Genomic DNA, 20,760 nt, shown 5'->3' with positions numbered 1-20,760 from the left:
ATGAGTTGATTCTTGGGAAAATACAAATGAGACTTTATTTTAAAATACTTAGCATAAATAAAAGATTGGCAGATTTCATTAAAGCACCTCTTAATCGGATGAGAACGGCGCAATACTGCTTTACTGACAAGATAACGGGGACCCATTTCTGAAAGGTAAGCAATCTTCTTACATATTTAGGTATTTTTTATGAAGGGCGATGAAGAAAACAAACAAAATAAGCATATTATGACAAACGCGACTTCATAACTCTTTGGGAATATGTTTCAGGCGGGTGGATTAGAATGAATTATCTAATTGTGTATTTGGTTTTGTACCCGAATTTAAACACTGTTACTCAGCTGCATTCACTAAGACCTTAAGCCGGCACCAACATAGTTTGGTAAAGGCAGAATCTTCACCCAAACCCTATTCTTTTTATCTAGAAAAGCGAGATCCAGACGTCATGTATTTTTTTATGCACTGTTTACGACACAGACGCACAAATCGTAAATTATAGGTATTAAATAGTTGATTCATTTCTGGTTATACATATTATCAAGTTTATTAACCATTGATACCTATAATGAAAAATATACAACCATAAAATTTTAATTACTACTTCTCCGAAATATTTGTAAGTCTGCGAATTCGTAACTCAATATCTGAAGTAGGTTTCTCCACATGTTGGTGAGAATATGGAAGTAACTTTTCGAGAAAAAAGGTGTTTCTATTTCAAAAGATTTGCTGAAGCTAAATAGTGTTGTTTCAGGAAAGATTTGAAATACAAATGAATTTGTGCAGCAATGGTTTTTAAAAGATATTATCGAGCTTCCACACTAGCGAATTTTCCGACTACGACGCTACTCCGAGCGACAACGTTGGTTCGTGAGGAGCGGTGTCGCGCTTACAAGAGCGACAGCGAACAATTTACTACTGTGAAAGGTATGAAAGATACCACCTAGACTCGACTGCCAGATTTTGTTATGTTTGGACTAGCCGTTTTCCCGCGGTTTCTGCCGCGTCCCGTGGCAGCTACTGCCCGCACCGGGATAAAATATAGCCTATGCTACTTGCAAATAATATAGCTTTCTAATGGAGAAAGAATATTTAAAATCGGTCCAGTAGTTTTTGAGTTTATCCATTACAACCAAACAAACAAACAAAGTTTTCCTCTTTATAATATTAGTATGGATGAGTCACGCGTATACGCCCAGATAAACTAGGTGAAAATGTGCAAGTGCAAAATCACTTTTAGAAGAAAGACAAAACGACATTCATTGTACGAGGACCATTTATCGTGAGAGCTTTGTGTCATGTTCATTTTACAGATAGATTGATTCACAGAAACTCAGCAGTTGTTAACACATGTTATTTAAATGAATACCCGTATTACTACAGGTCACGTTCTTTGTCAACATACTGAAGCAACTTTCTAACTCAACGTAATTTCTTTATACATGAAAATTGTAATTAAATTTCATGAATGCAGTAATCATTTTCGCCAACTGAGTTTCTATGAACCTAAATAATACTCCTGTCATATGATATTTTAATAACTTCATACAGACATTCAATACCAGATACTTTGTTGCGTACCATTACCTAATGTACAGCACATAGGACATTTTTTTACTTTATAAAGGGTCCGAAAAAACAGAATTGATTTAAAAAAACATTTCACTTTTATGAAGATAGAAGCATTCAAGGGTGACATCGGCTGTAGGTACTTGATCACGTCACAAAAAGTAAAAGTTTACATGGGACCTGTGCAAAACCGCAGAAAATAGCTAAATTAAAAAGCATTTAATTTCGATTTAAAATCTGAATCCCACGTTCGTTATTGTTTTCCCGAATGAAAACGGTTAACACTGTAATTGCACACCTACGTTAATTATCGACTTTGTCCGGACTATAAAATGGAGTACTGTCACCTACTAATTGAACGCAGGCTACTACATTGTGCTTCAAATTGAATTGTTATTAGAATAAACATACAAAGTAGGATGTGTAAACTTGAGTATGGAAGTTGCATGCTCCAAAAATCCTGGAGCAATCTTCCGGAAGCAATGAATTTAGACTTTGTCATTGTCATCACCAGAGTAGAAAAAAATATGTTTAAGCCCTAACAGTAACCAGAGATTTCACTTTTGTTTTAATCCTTTAAAAGCTTACTCCAGATTTTGAGGCTGCAGCAATTAGCGAAGTTAAATTTATTTGTACATCATCTGTTGAATATTGCATATTACAATATTTTCCGAGAAAAGTAATAAAGTGGAGTATCAGATTAAATCGTTATTTTTTAAGCGGAATATTATTAAAACAACTGCAGCTTAATTGAAAATTGCAATTAATTTTTTACCTTTAGGTACTTTGTTCAACATAGACTTTCAAAAGCTTTACAGCGAAGGCTATTCAAATACAGTTAAAGTTTACGTTAAAAGAATACCACAAAAAAGGGATTCTTTCTTACAAAGTCAATTCTTTTGACGTGAAATAAGGTCTATTTTCACCCACAATACAAACGCCCGTTTTTCATAAAGCAACAGTGTACTTTAAAAATTGAACGCGAAAATTCACAGTAACCAATTTTATTAAGAAAAACGTCAGTTTTTTGCGGTGAACTTGGGCCTGAGCGGTATGGTAAGTTGGTCGTACTTTTATAATACCTATTCAGTATTATTTCCCAGAACAACACCGTTGAAGAACCAGCGAATTCTTACAATATTTTTATTATGAAGAGTTCCAACAATCACCTTTTACACAAGTTATTCTGTTTAAAATTTTAATATAAATTAACCTTCTTTTATAACATTGTTCTAACGGTAATGATAATGTACGGTAAGGATTGCGTAGCATAACATGTCGTGTGGAGTCGTAATGATTATGAACTTGATTCGTTTTTTCCAATACGTCAATAGGCTCATACAATCGGTCACCGCGTATAAAATGCGGTCTTCACTAAGACAAACTTAGCTTCACTTTGACTTTTTAAAAGTCAAAGTGAAGTCGGTATAAGAAGTTGATAGGGAATATAGAGTTACTTATCTGTTTCTATGAACAATGATTCTAAACACTTGTTAATAATAATATTGCGGCACTGATAGTCAAGTACGTCAGGTGGTACTTTTAACTACTTAGGTATACAGAGCGACAAAAGTTTTTGGCCCTTAAAAATCACTCACATTCTCAGGTCAAAAAGTTGGCAAATAATTCTGTCCATGCTTATATACGATTCAATTCATACTTCGAGGGATACTCATATAAAAAGTTTCTCTCACTAATTAAATTCGAAGGAAAAACCAAGGTTGTTTTCTACTGTAGATAAAAATAAGTTTTTCGCATGAATACTCTGTAGGCAGAGGCACGAATGCGTGGGATTTAATTAAAATTGATAATACACAGAGTATACGCCGGACGTTGATGTAATTTCTCGCTTCGATTCCATCCTCTGCATACTGCATACACTGAACGGATTTCCTACCGTTGAAAACCACGCGCGTGTACCGAGAATTTCAGGGAAATGTAAGATAAGTTTATGCAACCAAAGCATTTTCTTTATTCAATGGACTGGTATAATGTTCTCAAATTCATGCTGCAATTCGTTTGAAGACTTAGTTGCACACAAAATACGAATACATTTCATCATTTTGCATTCATTGGGAAACAAAAGTACAGGAACACTTTTGTTAAAGAATTGTTTCGTAGTTTGCCCGAAGGGTGTCGATCAGGTGCCAAAAGGGTGTGAAGTCAAAAGGGACAACCCTTTTCTCAACAATTTAGGACAATAGCCTGATATATGAACTGATATACGACCATCACACGACACGATTGGGACCTGGGATTGGGTCTTTTCAGCTTTGAACTTCTTATTTGTTGTACTGGACTGCAATATCCACATATATCTTCTCATCGTTTTTCGCAGTTACGTTATAATCAATCAAGTCAGTTACTCTGTATTACTGTATTATAACGGTACTACCAGGGTGTAATAGTGGCGCAATTTTTTCTTAACAAATTTTAGAATTCCATACTTCTGAAGAAAAGGAAAGTCCTTATGACTTTGTTGATAAAGAAGAAGTTACCTGTTAGATCTGGACTTCCTTCGATTCTGCCCGGTCGCTGAATCCAGTCCCGAACTCATAGATATGGCGCGGTTCAGCATGGCTTCACTCAGGTAAGATTCGTTTAGACCTATAAAAAGGCAACATTGAGATTTAAACAATTTGTATGTACAGGATATGTAGAAGGAATACCTAGTATCGAGATTCCAAGTTATTGGGTTTTTTATAGTTATAATTTCTTGTCTGCAAAACCTTACGAAGAATTTGCAAACAGGAATCTAGCTTATCATATTAGTAAAAAGTAAGATTTCCACGTAACGATAAAGCACCATATGTTTAGGTATATACCTAATTCAACCACGTTCCACGCTTTAGGATAGCAAGCTCTCCGAATATCTATTATGGGGTATATACAGTTACGTTAGCTATCAATGTATTTCAATGTCTATTCTCTAGACCAGATTTATGCACGTGTAACGTTTTACAATACCTCTCTGATTCAAAGTCCTACCAAGAAGGGGCACGTGTAAACCGTATATGTAGGTAGACTGAACTATCCTGTTAACTAACATTTCTGTAAATCTATTTGTTTTGTATTAGGGATAATACTGAATAATTTTTATTCTTCACGAGAGTTATAATAAAAATATTCTTCACTAAATAATGGCACCTGCACACAAAGGGGACCCTTTGTGTGCAGGTGCCACGTGTATGTTCAACGATCCCGGGATATGCAATTTTTGCTTATCACGTCTTAATTTGATCAATTGTGTTTGCGAAGAGAAAAAAATGCAGATAATTACTGCAATATTCATCGTTTATTATCAAGTCGTCTTTGTACCTCATAACCATGGCAAACATGGCGATGGCATTTGTGACCACAACCGCAAGCAACGTCTGTTGTTGGAGCGACAGGGACGTTCGTCACTCTATTCTATTTTACGTTGCATACTATCATCTACCAAATTATCGTTTATTACCATACAACCAAATATTAACTAAAATACGCGGAAATATAGTTCGCTGGAACCTCGTAACTTGATAAAGGCAAATGCATCAAAAGGATTCTCCGAAAATCAAACCGACCGCTGCCTACGAGCATAGAAACAAATAAAGTAAAAAAATAAAAACAACACCCCTTTCCACAAAACCAACAAATGAATGGTAAAAATAATACAAAACGCAATTTTTTACGGGGTGGTCCGGCTTCAGTACTAACCTATTGAAATATTGCTAAGACATGATGGTACCACCATACCCATAGCCTTGAATTATTTTAAACCCCTGCGCAAAAATTAGGATGTTTAGCTATGAGTGTGTGTGTTTGTCTGTAGCCGAAGTTTCTAAACGAATGAACCGGTTTCGATGCAGTTTTTTTAGATATAGTTCAGATATTATTATTATCTGTGATAAAATACCGTGGAATTATAACGACTGCAAGCAAGCAATACCTTCTATCTGATATTTTTGTTTCAAAAAACTCGTATCTACCATAAACTACCTTTAGATTCGAAATAAAAACAATAAACTTTATTAAGCAATACTATGCGTAAAAAAGAAAACTTTGATTTTCAGTATCTCATTTTACCTACCTCGGAATAAGGATTTTATTAAGTTTTATTGTTCCCCTTTAAAATCCACCCGGAGTCAGATAGGAGGTATTGCTTGCTTGCAGTCGATAAGTGTTTTGATTGACATACCAAACTATGCACATATTGGTGTTCCTCAGTGCGATTATAGACTATCGATATGAATATCGACTACGGCGTGGAATCGTGAGAATCTGCTGTAAGGCATCACTTTAAAAGCAAGACGTGTGCATCGCGCAGCCGCGTAGTCCTGTACGTAGCGCGAAGTATAGCGTTAGAGCCGCTCACGGCTGCACTGGCCATTCGGTCTCCGTCGACGAGTGAGATCACATTCGTCCATGGTGACTGACCTTAAAGGAAATCTGAATAGATTGCACTGAGCTGTGTGGCGACGCAATTGGAACAATTCAGTTTACAAACGACGAATACTTTGATATGTATGGTTCCTTGATAATAGGTAACTAAAACTTGCTGGTAGGTTTGGTACGTGAAACAAAAAAATGTGGCAAATATCATCAGCAAGTTATTAAGCTGAAGCAGTTGATAAAAAAATACTGGTACTTGTTTTTCCACTATAGGTTTATCATCAAAACACCTAAAGGTCCTAAACAACATCTCGAGATACCTGCATGCAAACAAGCCTTTATTATAAAGTTTATAGGACTGTGACCGTGAAAATCAAACTTTGAATTTTAAATGGTATTGAAAGCGACCGCGAATTTCTTAATAATTTATAAAGCTGAGTAAATAGCATTTCCGACGTCTCTAAATGAAATCTTAGCACAAAGCAAACTAGTGCAAACGATAAGTTGTGAACTTGAAAACTTTACTGCAAACTTCATCTTGTAAAGCAAACAAAATACGAGTAAGAAGACCCAGTGCTCCGGAATACAATACAAGATGAACAGATTGCAGTGACACGCTCTCCAATGTTTGCGCACGTGTACCTGCGACAACATTCCACAATAAAATTGTCGGAAAACTAATTTACAACTCCAAAGCTAAATTAAAACTGCATTGCAATTACTACTTTCAACAGCTTCTGTTAATTTACAGAGAACTTTGAAAGCACCTGGACCTTGACAGGTTTCCAGTGTTCTAGAACTTGCATCGAAAATGTAGTGCTTTTATTCTACGTATTTCGCTTTAAACTTTTTTACGTAGGATTGGAATCGGATGCTCGTTGACATTTTGATATAGGTATGGACACATTGCAAACGCTTGTATGGACTAGAGCATTTCCGTGTAAAGGCACTCTCGCGTGAATCAAATAGTATTATGACTTCGTGAGTTTTTGATAAACCGTTTTCAATATTTACCATTGAACTGTAATCTATATTTTTGAGAGTCAGGTACGGAGTTTTTATGGAATAAATTTTGAACTTATTCATTGATGTTGATATAAAAAAATCGGTAAAAAAAACTTTTAAGTTAAACGGTTTTATATCTTATGTGCACTGAAAACTAGAAAATAATAAATAGTTACCTGTCAACCTACGTAGGTGGTCCCGGTCATATTAGACTAAAATAAAAACGTGGGGCCCATTAACTATTGCTGTAGTACTTTCTTCGAGAGGTATAATAGGTGTGGATTGCATCGACTTACTATAATCGTAACTGGAGATTTTGACAATCAATAAATCAGCCGTAGCGGCTTCACCAGCGAACGCCGAGCTCATGATCTACCAAAGTATAAAGATATGCTTTGCCATAGGTAGGATTTCAGAGGGCCCCACGTTGTTATTTTAGTCTAATATGACCGGGACCACCTACGTAGGTCGACAGGTAACTATTTTTTTATTTTCTAGTTTTCAGTGCACATAAGATATAAAACCGTTTAACTTAAAAGTTTTTTTTACCGATTTTTTATTTTCTAGTTTTTAGTATTTAATGAAAATGCCTACCGAATATTCTTCATTCTATATATGGGTCAGCAGCGGTGAGGGAGTGCCTGACTCTGCCTAAAAACCTTTGTGTTTCGTCGTAGGCCTTTTATGTACCACGACCACGGTACCTAACTCTTTCGGACAATCCCGCAGCTCAGGCAGGCCTTGGCCCTGTTGGGCCCCGCTGGGGTTGCTGACAGTATTCTACTTGAGTAGCCCTTTCATTTGATACCCATATTGATTGTAGAAAAAATATGTAATCCGCCATTTTGTACCGGCGGCCATCTTGGATTTACAATGTTATTGATATTACTATATTGTATTGTCATCGGAATTAAAGGTGTGTGCCAAATTTCAGATCAATCTGACAACAGGAAGGTACTTAAATTTGAATTACTAAATTTGACCCAAGAATAAATAATAAATAAAACAAACGGGGTGAGCTAAATAAAACCGTTTAAAAATAAAAAAGTAGACGTTGATAATGAGTGAGTTACTTTGTATACTAGGTGAGATGTCTGGGAGAGGCTGACTGCCGGCGAGCGCGGGGCGGCTGCCGGCCAGGCTGTCGCCCTCGCTGAGCGGGTCCATGGGCAGCTCGCCTTGTGACGTGGACCGGCTGGAGCCGGCGCGCGCGGCTGTCGGCGACAACTGCAGGCTCGATACGCTCCTCTGCAACTCCTCCTGCATAACACCACTTCGTTACAATCTCAACATTGTGCTTTTCATCTTTAAACTTTAAACAACTTTATTTTTCTAAAAACAAGTACAATCCATCATGTAAATGACACTGAACCCCACACTAGGATACCCTGTGTCGTGGGGCTCAGTCTCTTTCGTCTGTGCAATAAACAATAGTTAACTCTTATAATTTATACAAAAAAAAAATGAAAATAAAATAATAACAAAAAAATGGAAAATAAATAAAAGGGATTGGGAGGGATTTTCTAAGCATAAAGTATTTTACAATCACGCCGGATTTCCTTATGTAGGAATTGGACTTTACTTATTTAGGGCTACTATAAATGTAAATGAATACAGTGCAGTACAAACATGTATAAAAAATTTGATATATCATTCCAGTGATGCAGTTCAGTTTTGGAAGATGAATATCACAAAAAAGATATCGTAAAGTTTACGCAGCTGGTCCTACCATATTTTACAACTACGAACTACATGATATCGACCTTTTTGCTACCCTTGTGTAGAAATAAATTGACAGGTAGAAAAAGGCTTTCATAAATGGACCAATCATAATAGCGGCCGCGGGAGGTTTGACTATTAATAGAACGCCCGTCTAAACCATTGTCTAAACAGACTCATCTTGCTGACTCGCCGATACTTTTGTCAAAACTGTTTACACGTGGATTGCTTTTTGAGTTGTGTAATTAAAAACTGTTGTGTAATTAAAAACTGTTGTGTAATTAAATTCATCTAACATTCTATTTTATGTTATTAATGCTACATTTTAAATGAAGTAGATAAACACATCCCGAAATACAGACCCAATGCGGAATAAATTAAAGTGCGAATGTGTATCTGTATGTCTACGAGTACCTGTACCTAGTTGTTTTTTTTTAAGCTTTCAATAGAAAGTTCAGTATCAAAATCCTCGAAAACACGTTAATTGCCTACACATATCTATACTAATATTATAAAGCTGAAGAGTTTGTTTGTTTGTTTGAACGCGCTAATCTCAGAAACTACTGTTCCGATTTAAAAAATTCTTTCAGTGTTAGATAGCCCATTTATCGAGGAAGGCGATAGACTACTTTTTATCCGGGTTCGTGCAGAGGTTTCCACGGGATGCGGGTGAAACCGCTGGCAGAAGCTAGTCATAGATATTAGACACCTATTTATTTACGAATCCAAGTGAAAAATTTGAAAATGTCAACTTTATTTATAGAGATTTTTTATCGTATTTCCTTCTTCGTTACACAGTTCCTTCAAGTAAGTGACAATTAATGCCTCATTAATTAGTCGTCATACAGAATATTATTTTATTCACTTCAGTGCGAATTGAATAACATCCTGTGTGTTATTATCAAAAGACAATTATTTTCCTTTTTTGAACTAGCAACTACAAACAGTATTACATTGACGTCGGTTTAAGATGTTCTTAAAAAACACATTCAGAAAAGTGCATAAATGCGGTCAAAACACCTTTAAATGACATGTAGGAAGGCAGTCACGACGTTTAATGATTAATCCTCTTTCAAACGGTTTATTTTTTGCGGTATGAGACGGTACGATTTGAAGACGCGTATATGCAATTTGCTTTTTAAATGTACTCAGGACTTTACGTCCAATATTTTTCCTACACAAAGTAAGCTATAGGATATGAGATATAAATTACCTATCACTGCTGGACATTTACTTATTCACGTGTCTGACGCCGTGACTCAAGTGTCTACCTATTTATTCGTATTGTGTTTAGTGTTAGCACGTCAAGCCCATGAGAAGATACTCATGAGCGACTGGACTGAGATTTACCTGTAATTAGTGTTATCTTGTTCAATTAACAATACTTCGCGCATTTTATCTTTATTTACTTACAAAATGAAGTTAGAATCGATTTAAAAATATGACTCACTTGCGTTATTTACGAAACTAGAAGCTATCACATAGATACGTACGTAATGATAAATTGACTCAATTAATTTAATATCAAATCGGAAAAGCCAAACTATGATAGAAAAGTGCTTGTAGGGATACAAGCAAGTACCTACCTATAATATGTGCTCATAATTTTGTCAAAGATCAATTTTGATTTATATTTCTAGGAGCGCAGTGCTGAAGAACTTAAATACTTTAAATTGTTGAAACTGTGGTGTTAAACTTTTATGGGTGTCTCAGTAGATTAGGTCGTTGGTGTTGTTTCCAAGCAATTAATGTATGTGGTTACATGTTCGACCTCGCCTCAGTGACAGTCCACATGTGGTGGCCAGAACATACAGGGAATGCAGGGCTATCTGTACTGGAGGGAGGTCTATTCTTCCCAGTGACACGTCACTAGCATACGTACAGTATTTACGCTAAGAATATTAGTGGCAATGCACCAAAACGGGGCAATTCTGTATTTTGAACATGTGTGTTATGAAATACATCAGCTATAACATCCATACATTGGTTATTTGTTTTAAGTATTCGCAATATAACTGTGCCGCACAGTTGTGCGGCGATGAGACAAACATGATTGTCTATTCTGGCTGTCCGTGAAATCGCTACCCTTGTACGCCTTGCGTAGGTAGGTATGCATTATATTGAATCTCGCTATTACGTTACTATGGCTTGTGCTTTATACTTGAAAATATGTGAAGCTGTAAAATACTTACTTGATGATTGTGCAGGGGTGCGCCATAATCACCATTGTATGCAGCATTCTCGGTCAGTGACTGAAGGGATACTGACATGGAACCTCTTCTCTGAATAGACTGGCTTCTACTAATTGATTGGCGCTTAAATATTTCAGTCGTGTTTCTCAAGAAGCTATCCATTTTTTTTCGGAAAAATGATGATTTCCTCTCCAACGGGGATTTACCAATGGAATTAAGATCTAATTCTGATTGCGACAAACCTCCGCGTCTAGATAGCATAGTCTGGTCCAGAGAAAGTTTTCTGTCACGAGCCTTTACATGTGAACTCTCCCCCAGGGGCGGCAACATTTTCTTCACGTCCGAGATATCTTGTATGTTTTGTTTGTTTTCATCATCATTAATTAGCACGAAATCCGATAATGCTTCTGGTACGCTAACGGACTCGTGTATCTGCGTATTAATGGAACCGTTGTTTTCATTAACATCGACAGTGGATTCTCCATCCGACTCATCTGTTTTATCTGAAGGTACTTCTTCTTCTGGTTTAGCTTCACTAGCCTCTTCGCTAGTCTCTTCGTTAATTTCTTCACCATTAGTGTTCGTTACGATAACATCAGGGTTTGTTGCGCTGGGTGGTTCCGTGTTAATGGGAACTTCAGTACTTTGTTCCCCGCCAAAAATATCTTCATTATCGTTAAAATCTTTATTTTGCATCACTTTGCTGCCCTTTGGTGCTTTTATTCGCATACTACTATTCATTTTGACAGTTCTTAGAATCTCTTTTATTTTCAGGTTTTCCTTTATCGCCTTCACATCAGTGATAAATAAGGGAGATTGATCTTTCTCAACATACTTCAAGGGCTTTTCCTTTTTAGACTTTTGCCTAAATCTATCCATGTTGTCACACTTCACAAACCTCACTAGTATCACATCACTTTGCTGCCAGCGCAATTACAGTCACTGCATTTAACTGAGAGAAACATTTATCAAGACGTAACTAGCGCACAACGTTACACCTGTACAAACCGTTTAATCATGGCAATGGCAGTAACGATAACAATTTGTCGACGAAATCGAACGACGGCGACGCTCGAACTAATAAGTGTTCCCAGGGCCGCCACACGGCAAGTGTACACTCACTGCAATGTTAAATATATTGATCACATTATTCTTTTGTTATTAGATCGTTCCCATCGGCGTGATCACTTTCTCGAGTGGACATTGTAGGGAACCACGAACAGATGTACGTCACAAAAATTAAATAAAAGTAAACACGTTTCGTCCGGCCTTTGGTCTGATTAGTTACATGTATGTCTTAAACTCCAACGCTATCTCGTGGCTTGCGATAATCTTTGATAATGTGATAATATATCGCCTAATCTGTATACAGTTTTTTCCTTTATCTTCAGTCAACGTGAAACTATTTCCACTAGAGTGATGTGCGCTAAAGACGTGGTGACCGCTTGATTAACAAAAACCACTATGGCACTAACGCATTATCTTATCTGTATAGAACTAGTTAATATTTATTTTATGTGTTACGATAGTAATGTGAGGTATTCAGTTTTCAAACACTTGTTGTAATATCTATTACCTACTTATAATTTCGATAAAAGAGTACGACAAACAGTTGATAAGACTATTGCCTATGATTAATAAATAAAATCTACGATTTTATTATGCAAGGAGTTAATACAAGAACTGTAATGTTCTTTCCTATATTATTAGATTATTTTTTTAAAGGGTCAGTAAGTACTTACTACGATTTTCTCGTGTGACCTTTTAAAACTTTACCTGTTTCTATCTATGTATTTCATTTAGATTTTATTTCATTGATCAGATTGTAACAAAAATATAACACATGGTTACATAATAGTGTAGAGATCGTTCATAAAATTAAACAACGCTTGGCGCGGCCAGCCTGTGGATGGGTAACCATCTTGTCAAACGCGTTCTTCCGTGTTTTGGAAGGCGCGATAAACTCATGATAAACTGGTGGATTCCGACTGTCACTTGAACGTCTTTGGCAGTCGATACGGGTAGTTAGAACAAGGAAGTTTGACAACCAGTCTTATTAAGGGGTAACGTACAAAGTAGAGGAAACCACGGTCAGGCTTTTTAAGAACGAGTGCAATACTATTCTTAAACAAATAATAGGACCGTTAGCCCCTAAAGCTACTTCAAAATGCTCAGCATCAATATTTTAGCGTAGTTTTAAATATTAAAATATCGACCGTGCCCATCAAGTATGCGTAACTTTCATACGTCGGCGTCGTGTAGAAGAGTCCAGTTAACATTTTAAACGAAAGGTTCGAACTGAGGCCGAGCTCATTCCGCCATTATTTAAAATTTTAGGGAAGCACTTATAAAATTCCACATTTTTTAAAAGTCATTCTTATACGTCAACGTCGAAAAATATTAATTAGAGACCATCAAAATGTATATTTCCAATAAACTACTGCATATCTGGCTAATTTAATTACGACACAAATTGAAACAAATAACTTTCGTAATAACTGGAATTTAATCACACAAAATTTGAACATTGCAGTTATGTTTATATTAGGTAATCAAACGCAGTTATAACATTTAATTTTTTGATGACAAAGTCACAAAGTTCACTTTTTGCCGCCGTCTGCAACATCGAACTCACTGACTTGAGCGTCCACAAGCTGCTTACTGCGCAGCTTTATCACGGCACGATTCGGCACGTTCGGATCCTCCATCTCGAACTCGATCAGCCCTGTTAACACATATTAGTCATGAAAATGTATCTCAATTCACTAGAAGAAGCCGCTCAGTCAATTCGCGCATCGAGAACAATTCTATAGAAAAGCATAAACGTAACTAATTATTTGAACTGTCGATGTCGTTAATGTTATGTCAGTGCTGGAAAGACATAATTTATTGATGCCTATTAAATAATCCTAAGCGCTACTTTAAGTAAAAATGACGATTTCGACCGTCGCCTGCAAACAAAGCAAGCATTTTATTTTAAACGGTATAACATCGTATTTTCCTAGAAGGAACCGGGAGAATGATTCAATTTGTCAAACATTTAAGAGTCATGTTTGAGATGGATTGTAATAAAGCGGCGTGAAAATGTCGGAGAGATAAATTGAGAACATTAGCGATAAGTGGCCGAGGAAGAACTCGGCCCGTGGTCTTATATTGGCACATGACAGGCCTCGTGACGTAGCAAATTTGCTAAATTAACAAGATTAATGGTGCCATGATGAACGAAAAATATTCTATGCATCAATTTAGTCCGTATTTACGTTACAATAGTCACATTCAGAAAGGTAGATAAACAGTAGGTAACACGGAGATTGCATTACATACAGAAAAGAATTCCAAGAAGTAATTATTTATTGAAAAAATAATGAAGGTGCGCGGCGACTATCCTATTCATTAAAAGTGAGATATTGTGCGAAACTACTTAGCCCTTGTAGAAGGTGATTAGATAAGAGCATACACGTCAAAGAAACAATACCTTGTGCCTGTAAACTCAAGAACAATACATGATGTTCTTCTAAAAGGAGTGTGTACGTAAACAGCTATAACGATTTCAATGGAACTCGAAGGTCAAGATCTTGTGAAGAGGTTTACTTAGAGGCAACTTGATACCGCATTCAAGTTACAGAAGGCGTCGCGACGTGTGCATCAGCGCCGGCGGTGACAACAAAGGGAGGGTGTCAGATCATTACACAACGCGACGGTGAAAAATAATGCCTTTGTTGAAGGTAAAGGGCGCACGTCTCGATTAATTATAGATCACAAATAGGTGGCGAGACTTGGAAGTAGGCACTTTTATTATATCCATTTAATCACTACCCAAATAAAAATACATGTTAGTATTTTCTATCATAAATAAGTATATAGGTAGTAATATTACACAACGTTATAGCGATTCGATGATACAGTTTTATTTTGCAAGAGCTCTTTGAATATTCGTAGAATACGTAAATACTTCGCAATATGTAAACGTTTCCACAAAACTCTGTATTCGTATAAAACGTAGGTATGGGGTAGTAAGTCAAAAACGTTGTTTGGAAACTTAAATATGGATACAATAAAACCATGCCAAAAATGGTGAAGAGTTTTGCTTGCGTGTTTTGTTCAGGCGTGGTCTTCATTTTTGTCGATTTTATGGAAATATGGCTGTACAAAGGGATGGCAAAGTCAAATGAACAAAGCAGGCAATGGCGTATCCTAGGCTGCTATGTTCATTTGTTTTACGTATAAAACCACTGTCCACTGTGCAGTATTGCAAAAGCAATAAGGGGTTGCGCCCGCCGGGTATCTATCTAATCAAATTCGTAGTGTACGGCTATTTTATTCGTTTGTAGCTATCTATTTTTCTTTAGTATATGCACAACATTTGAAACGTGTATGATCATGCGTGCGATTAAAACCAACGCCAACACTAAACCAACCGCCAAACGAGTAGAACAAGGTACTTATTATAACATTGGCGATCAGTCTGAAGCTATTGTGTACGTTCGATAGTGTTGTTGCTGGCCTATAAACGAATCTGTAATAAGCAATAAGAATCTGCGACCGCTCACAGCTGTGATGAAAACCTTAGCGCGCGAAGCAAAATGTTCTATCGAGCGATACATCAGCGAGAAAACTAGTAAAGCGATTCGTCGTCGGTATTGTGAACAGTCAGAGATCAACTTCATTTCGAATGTATATTTATTGTGTTTTTTTTTTTAAGGTAAAATCCCTGATAGTCAGTCTAGTCAGTTAAAATTGACGTCAATAGGAAGGAATTGCTAATTCTACAAGGCCCATGTTCACCTCCTAAATAAGCACTGAAACTTGAACTTAAAAATCATGTACGGCATCGTTCAGACCAAACGTATCGTCGGCCGCTGACTGTGAGCGCGCGTTACGCAGTTTATTGCTTTTTCATATATATTGAAATTGTCGTTCACACCGAACTGACTATACGCTGTTACGTCGTCTGTTGTAGCTGACTCTCAGTGGCCGATTATTTTACTACGCGACTATGCACGGCGGACGCGGATTGGCTACGCGGACGCAGTTGCCGAATAGCGCCACTCCGCCGCGTACGCACCGCCGCGCCTCGGTACAGCACGCGCAACTATCTGAATGCGCATCATTTAATTGAAATATCAGTAAAACGTCTGATTTGAAAAAAATAAATTACGCTAGTTTTATCGTTTATAAAATACTACGAGCAACTTCAAATATTGAGCCCTTTTATGTGTAGAATAGTCAGCCGCTCAGCGTACGCATCTAGTGTGAACCTACAAGAGCCTATTCTTTTGTTCACACATGTAGCGCATCGTACGCTATAGCCTATTGTCGGCTTGGTGTGTACGCGTACTGCAGATTGAGTCGACGTTCACACTGGGGCAGACAGTGAGTATACTCACAGTCAGCGGCGGACAATACGTTTGGTGTGAACAATCCCTACATATCATACAAGTTATTTCAAGAAAACTAGCGTTTATGACTAATTATAAACATACCTCCTTCATGGACGACATCCTCAATAAAGTTCTCTCTCATTTCTCTCGCCACTATCTGGTGGTAGAACTGGAATGCACAGTCCCTTATCTCTGGCGTGACTTCCATCTTGGCCACAGCTTGGATTAGCACGGTCAGCTTCTGCTTAGCATTTGCCAGTAGCTTGTCGACTGAGAACAATAGGAACTCGTCTGTAAATCGTACCAAGAACCCTGGTCGAAATGGGTGCAACCCTAATACAGCAGAATTGGAAATATTGGAACTTACCTCTATTAAATAAACTAGTTTTATTTCTCTTCCTCTTAAAACTTCAAAGCAATAGAAAAGCGCTTTGGCATCAATAAAAAATGTACGACAGCATTAAATGCCACCATTCAATGGAGAACAAAATTATAAGCGGAGATGTCACAACGGAAAATCTCCTAAAACGTCACCAAAACGGAGATGTTCGGGAGACGGAGAACGTTGCTGGCAACGTCCTCATACACTTTTTTTGGAAAGCGCCCATTTTTTGCAAAACCATAAATCGGATGTCTCAAGGAACCCGAACGCTTCATTAATACATACGTTATTTATCGTTTTGGTCACACCCACCATATGACTTTGACACAGAAGAAGGTGACGGATCTACCTGTCTTACGGTATCTCCGCTTTCCTTACTTCGTGTTCATTCATTCCAAGGAGCACTAAGTATTGGAAATGGAATTTATCAGTAGCGTGCTCCCTTTTAATAAATAAATACTTACAATCGGACTCTAATTGAGGCACTTCCTGAAGCATATCTTCCAAAGCATACTGAACCGCGGGCGGAACGTCTGTAAACGGCCTGGGCGCATTAGGCGCACCTGCAAATCATTCATGTTTATTCTAAACTATGATAATTAGAACTTGTTAAACTCTATAACCTTTGTTTCGCTTTCTTGTTTATCGTTTCTCTGAAGCTGTATTAACTCTGTCTAACATAAGTGTACATTTTATAGATAGGCATTCAGCCGGTACCGAGTTTTGTAAAGGCGAAATATATGTATCAAACAGCCATGAACAAAAGCCTAAGAGATAATATACATAGCAGGATGAAATGGGGCTAAACTAAAGAAACGCATTTGTATGTTTCCACGCTTATACGGTAAAACAATTGATCTGATTGAGTTCAAAGGACAATGGGCGATTCCGGTCCAAATGTCCACCACGAACGAGACCTATATGGCTAGATAGCCCGTTAAATATAGAACATTTTTTGTTATGGAAGTAAAAAAAAATATAATGACAGAAAAAAGTTATAGCAAAATCAAATAAGACATTTTATATAGATTTTTTCAATTACTTTTCGTGATGTTCGATTTTTCTGTAACTTCTTTCGTACTTTATGTAACTTCTGACAAAATAGAATTATTGTTCATTATTAGAGAGAAGACACCACCAGTTACATCGAACTTTCTTAGATCCAGGAACCGCTGAGTATATTCGTACATCCATCGGGCAAAAAATATGGGCTGTTTATTTGCAAATGTGTCTTCTCATCTTAGTTTTAAAGTGCTTCTCTTAAAGTGCGAAAGCGGAAGTGGAATAAAATAAAAAATAATCATGATAACATACAAAAACTACCGAAAATTAAGAATACATTTTTGGCTATAACTTTTTTTTGGCATTGTTTTTTTTTTACTTTCTTAGTAAAAGTTACTCTAAATTAAGAGGACTATTTAATTATATAGGTCTCGTTCGTGGTGGACATTTGGACCAAACTTCATACATTCTTGCCCAATCTCCTTTTGGAGACAAGAGGGCCCGGACGGTTATAAAATACTCTCTTATTGGTAGTTAGATTTCCTGGGACGCGAAATAATGTAGTTGTCTAAAATTTACAATAATCTTATTTACATCAGAAGTATTATTTCGTTTCAATAAATAAACCAGAAACAGCTCCTGTTACAACGAAATGCAGCAAATGAATGTGTCAAAGCGCAATGTTATTCACGTGAAAGCAACGCAAACTGAAACTCGTATTCATCGAATCCACATTTCCTCTCGTTGATTAAATTAAACAGACAGTTATTTAGCATTTCTAGCAAATACATACGAGTATATTCAAATTGGACATTCTCAAAGACGATGCAAGTCATATTAATTTGTGAAATGGAACTTATGTATAGTATAGTTTTGCATAACTGAGGGTTTGGGAGTAATAATAAAAATAATAAATCAGCTTTGTTGTCAGACTTTTTTTTCATGTAAGAATTACTGATGGCTTCAAAAATAATATACTTAACTATGAAGTACTACATAAAAAGCCTTTGTGTTAATCTAGGATATCACCTAAACGCATACCAAATTTCAACAAAATCGGTCCAGCCATTTTTACGTTGAAAAAATAACAAACATACATTCATACATTCTCGCAAACTTTAACATTTATAAAATTAGTAGGATATGATAGTACAATGGTTGGATGAAAATACTATCAGTTAATACTATACCACCTGTCATCAAATCGTTATTTAATACGAACACGGTAGTGATGGAGTACGTGATCCATTTAAGACTTCGCCCTTAGGGGACGAACACGACCCTCTTGGCAATGACCTGACTTTGAACTTGTGACGCCACAGTTCAATGTCACAAAGATAGACGCTGCGCCGTGTACCATTTGTTTACTAGAGATACTAAAACTTTTCCTTCTCAATAAATGCGGCCAAAATACGTATTTTTATATGTTTTAACAAGATTGTGCTCGTGGCTAAGTAACTAATAGCTGGATCGGCCGGTCATAAAGTAAACAACGCTTGGCGAGGTCGTTTCATTGAGTACATCTTTCGTCGTTGTTGCGGGTACTCAGAAGCCAGAAAGTCTGACATACCAGTCTTAGTAGTCTCGAGTTGATCAAAAAACTAAGTCGAGGACATGTAAAAACTAATAGGTACTCAACTGCATACGGTTAGACCAACACAGTAAAAAAAAAATAAGCAGTTAATTACCAGATTGCAATCATCTCATCATCTCAGCCATAGGCCGTCCACTGCTGAACATAGGCCTCCCCCTTTGATCTCCACAGATACCTGTTGGAAGCGACCTGCATCCAGCGTCTTCCGGCGACCTTTATAAGGTCGTCTGTCCACCTCGTTGGTGGACGTCCTACGCTGCGCTTGCTAGTCCGTGGTCTCCACTCCAGCACTTTTCGGCCCCATCTGCCATCTGCTCTGCGAGCAATATGGCCTGCCCATTGCCACTTCAACTTGCTAATCCGGTGGGCTATATCGGTCACTTTGGTTCGTCTACGGATCTCCTCGTTTCGGATTCGATCACGTAGAGAAACACCGAGCATAGCCCTCTCCATAGCTCGTTTTGCCGTGGGACGCCGGCTTAGAATTGCGCTCCCCCCAAATCATCCCGTGAGTGTCGTAAGAGGCGACTAAGGGACAAACCGGAGGTCGGGCAGCAGCGTCCTCCGCGTACTGCGTACCCTCACTGCGATCGCCAACCCGCCTGCCAAGCGTGGCGATTAAAGGCAATTACCCCCCAATGAGAAGCACAGAAACCAGGCCCCCAGTCCCCGGCAGCTCCGCTGTCCCTGGCGCGGGTAGCGGTCAAGGTAACGGCGGAGCAGGGGATGCTAAGAATCTCCGGAAGAGATCCGGCTACCCACCCCCACGACGACTGGCCCTGGTAACACACAACTCCAGATTGCAATAATTATCTTAAATATTCTCAAAAATCTAAGTAAATTGAAAAATATGCACAATTAAAGGCGATTTTTGGAAGTAGAGGTTTTTAACAGTTCCAATGCTTTTCCTAACTAGATGGTCCATAGCCCATATCTTAGTCATAAAATCATACATGTACTAACCAACACAAGACAAGAGCTCGTTGATTTGCTGCAAAGACGTTTTCATTTGTATGATGACTCTGCCCTTCTCGTCCAGTGACTTTGACAGTTCTTGCTCGGCGCGGCTTTCGGCGTCCATTTGCGATTGCAGTTGTTTCTTTTCCATCAAAAAACTGAACGAAGTAAGCAAAGCATGTATTGAAATATCATTTAAAATCTATGTTATAGCAGTAGTATATTTTTTTATAAAGACAATAAACGTAATTTGTTTGTTCTTTAATATGTATTTATGGCAAATTCCTTTCAAAATTGTTTACGTCTAGCAAAATGCCTAACCTGTAACACAGGTATTCTGTTTGATAGGGTTGAATTAGTGACGCAAATGTAAACATCGTGTTCGCGATCCTGTCACATCGGATACATTACAGAAAGCTTAAACATATACGAAGATCGAGTCTAGACTCAATATTCCATGGCCGAGCGCACCTATCTAATTAATATAAAGAATATTTGATCAATCTTCCATAGAGAAAATTGAAATTAACATTTTATCGTGCTGTACTACTAAGAAATTTTTCCAGCCCATTATTATTTATCATCATATCC

General features: G+C 37.5%; 2 protein-coding genes across 10 annotated transcripts in view; both read right to left on the bottom strand.

Annotated features, from left to right (window-relative positions):
- Nucleotides 1–12,360, bottom strand: part of LOC110378206 (pleckstrin homology domain-containing family G member 5) — a 65,087-nt gene extending 52,727 nt beyond the window's left edge. For 8 of the 9 annotated variants that reach the window (XM_049836691.2, XM_021337365.3, XM_021337369.3 and 5 more), the window contains exons 1-3: nt 10,854–12,359; nt 8,016–8,202; nt 4,065–4,173 (exon numbers count right to left, since the gene is read on the bottom strand). In XM_049836691.2, coding sequence (XP_049692648.2) covers nt 4,065–4,173; nt 8,016–8,202; nt 10,854–11,732 — 1,175 coding nt within the window. In that variant the 5' untranslated portion in view covers nt 11,733–12,359. Of the gene's footprint in view, nt 1–4,064; nt 4,174–8,015; nt 8,203–10,853 lie in introns of all 9 variants that reach the window. The other variant, XM_049836963.2, reaches the window with a different exon arrangement.
- Nucleotides 12,361–13,335: 975 nt separating this feature from the next.
- The window catches only part of LOC110378216 (uncharacterized), a 40,004-nt gene continuing 32,579 nt past the window's right edge, over nt 13,336–20,760 (bottom strand). The window contains exons 8-11 of the mRNA XM_049839337.2: nt 20,176–20,327; nt 17,081–17,179; nt 16,337–16,504; nt 13,336–13,578 (exon numbers count right to left, since the gene is read on the bottom strand). Coding sequence (XP_049695294.1) covers nt 13,454–13,578; nt 16,337–16,504; nt 17,081–17,179; nt 20,176–20,327 — 544 coding nt within the window. The 3' untranslated portion in view covers nt 13,336–13,453. The remainder of the gene's footprint in view (nt 13,579–16,336; nt 16,505–17,080; nt 17,180–20,175; nt 20,328–20,760) is intronic.

The sequence above is a fragment of the Helicoverpa armigera genome, chromosome 1 (assembly GCF_030705265.1).
Source record: "Helicoverpa armigera isolate CAAS_96S chromosome 1, ASM3070526v1, whole genome shotgun sequence".
Classification (NCBI taxonomy): domain Eukaryota; kingdom Metazoa; phylum Arthropoda; class Insecta; order Lepidoptera; family Noctuidae; genus Helicoverpa; species Helicoverpa armigera.
The sequence above is the reverse complement of the archived record's forward strand: the minus strand, read 5'-3'. Positions and strand labels throughout refer to the sequence as shown.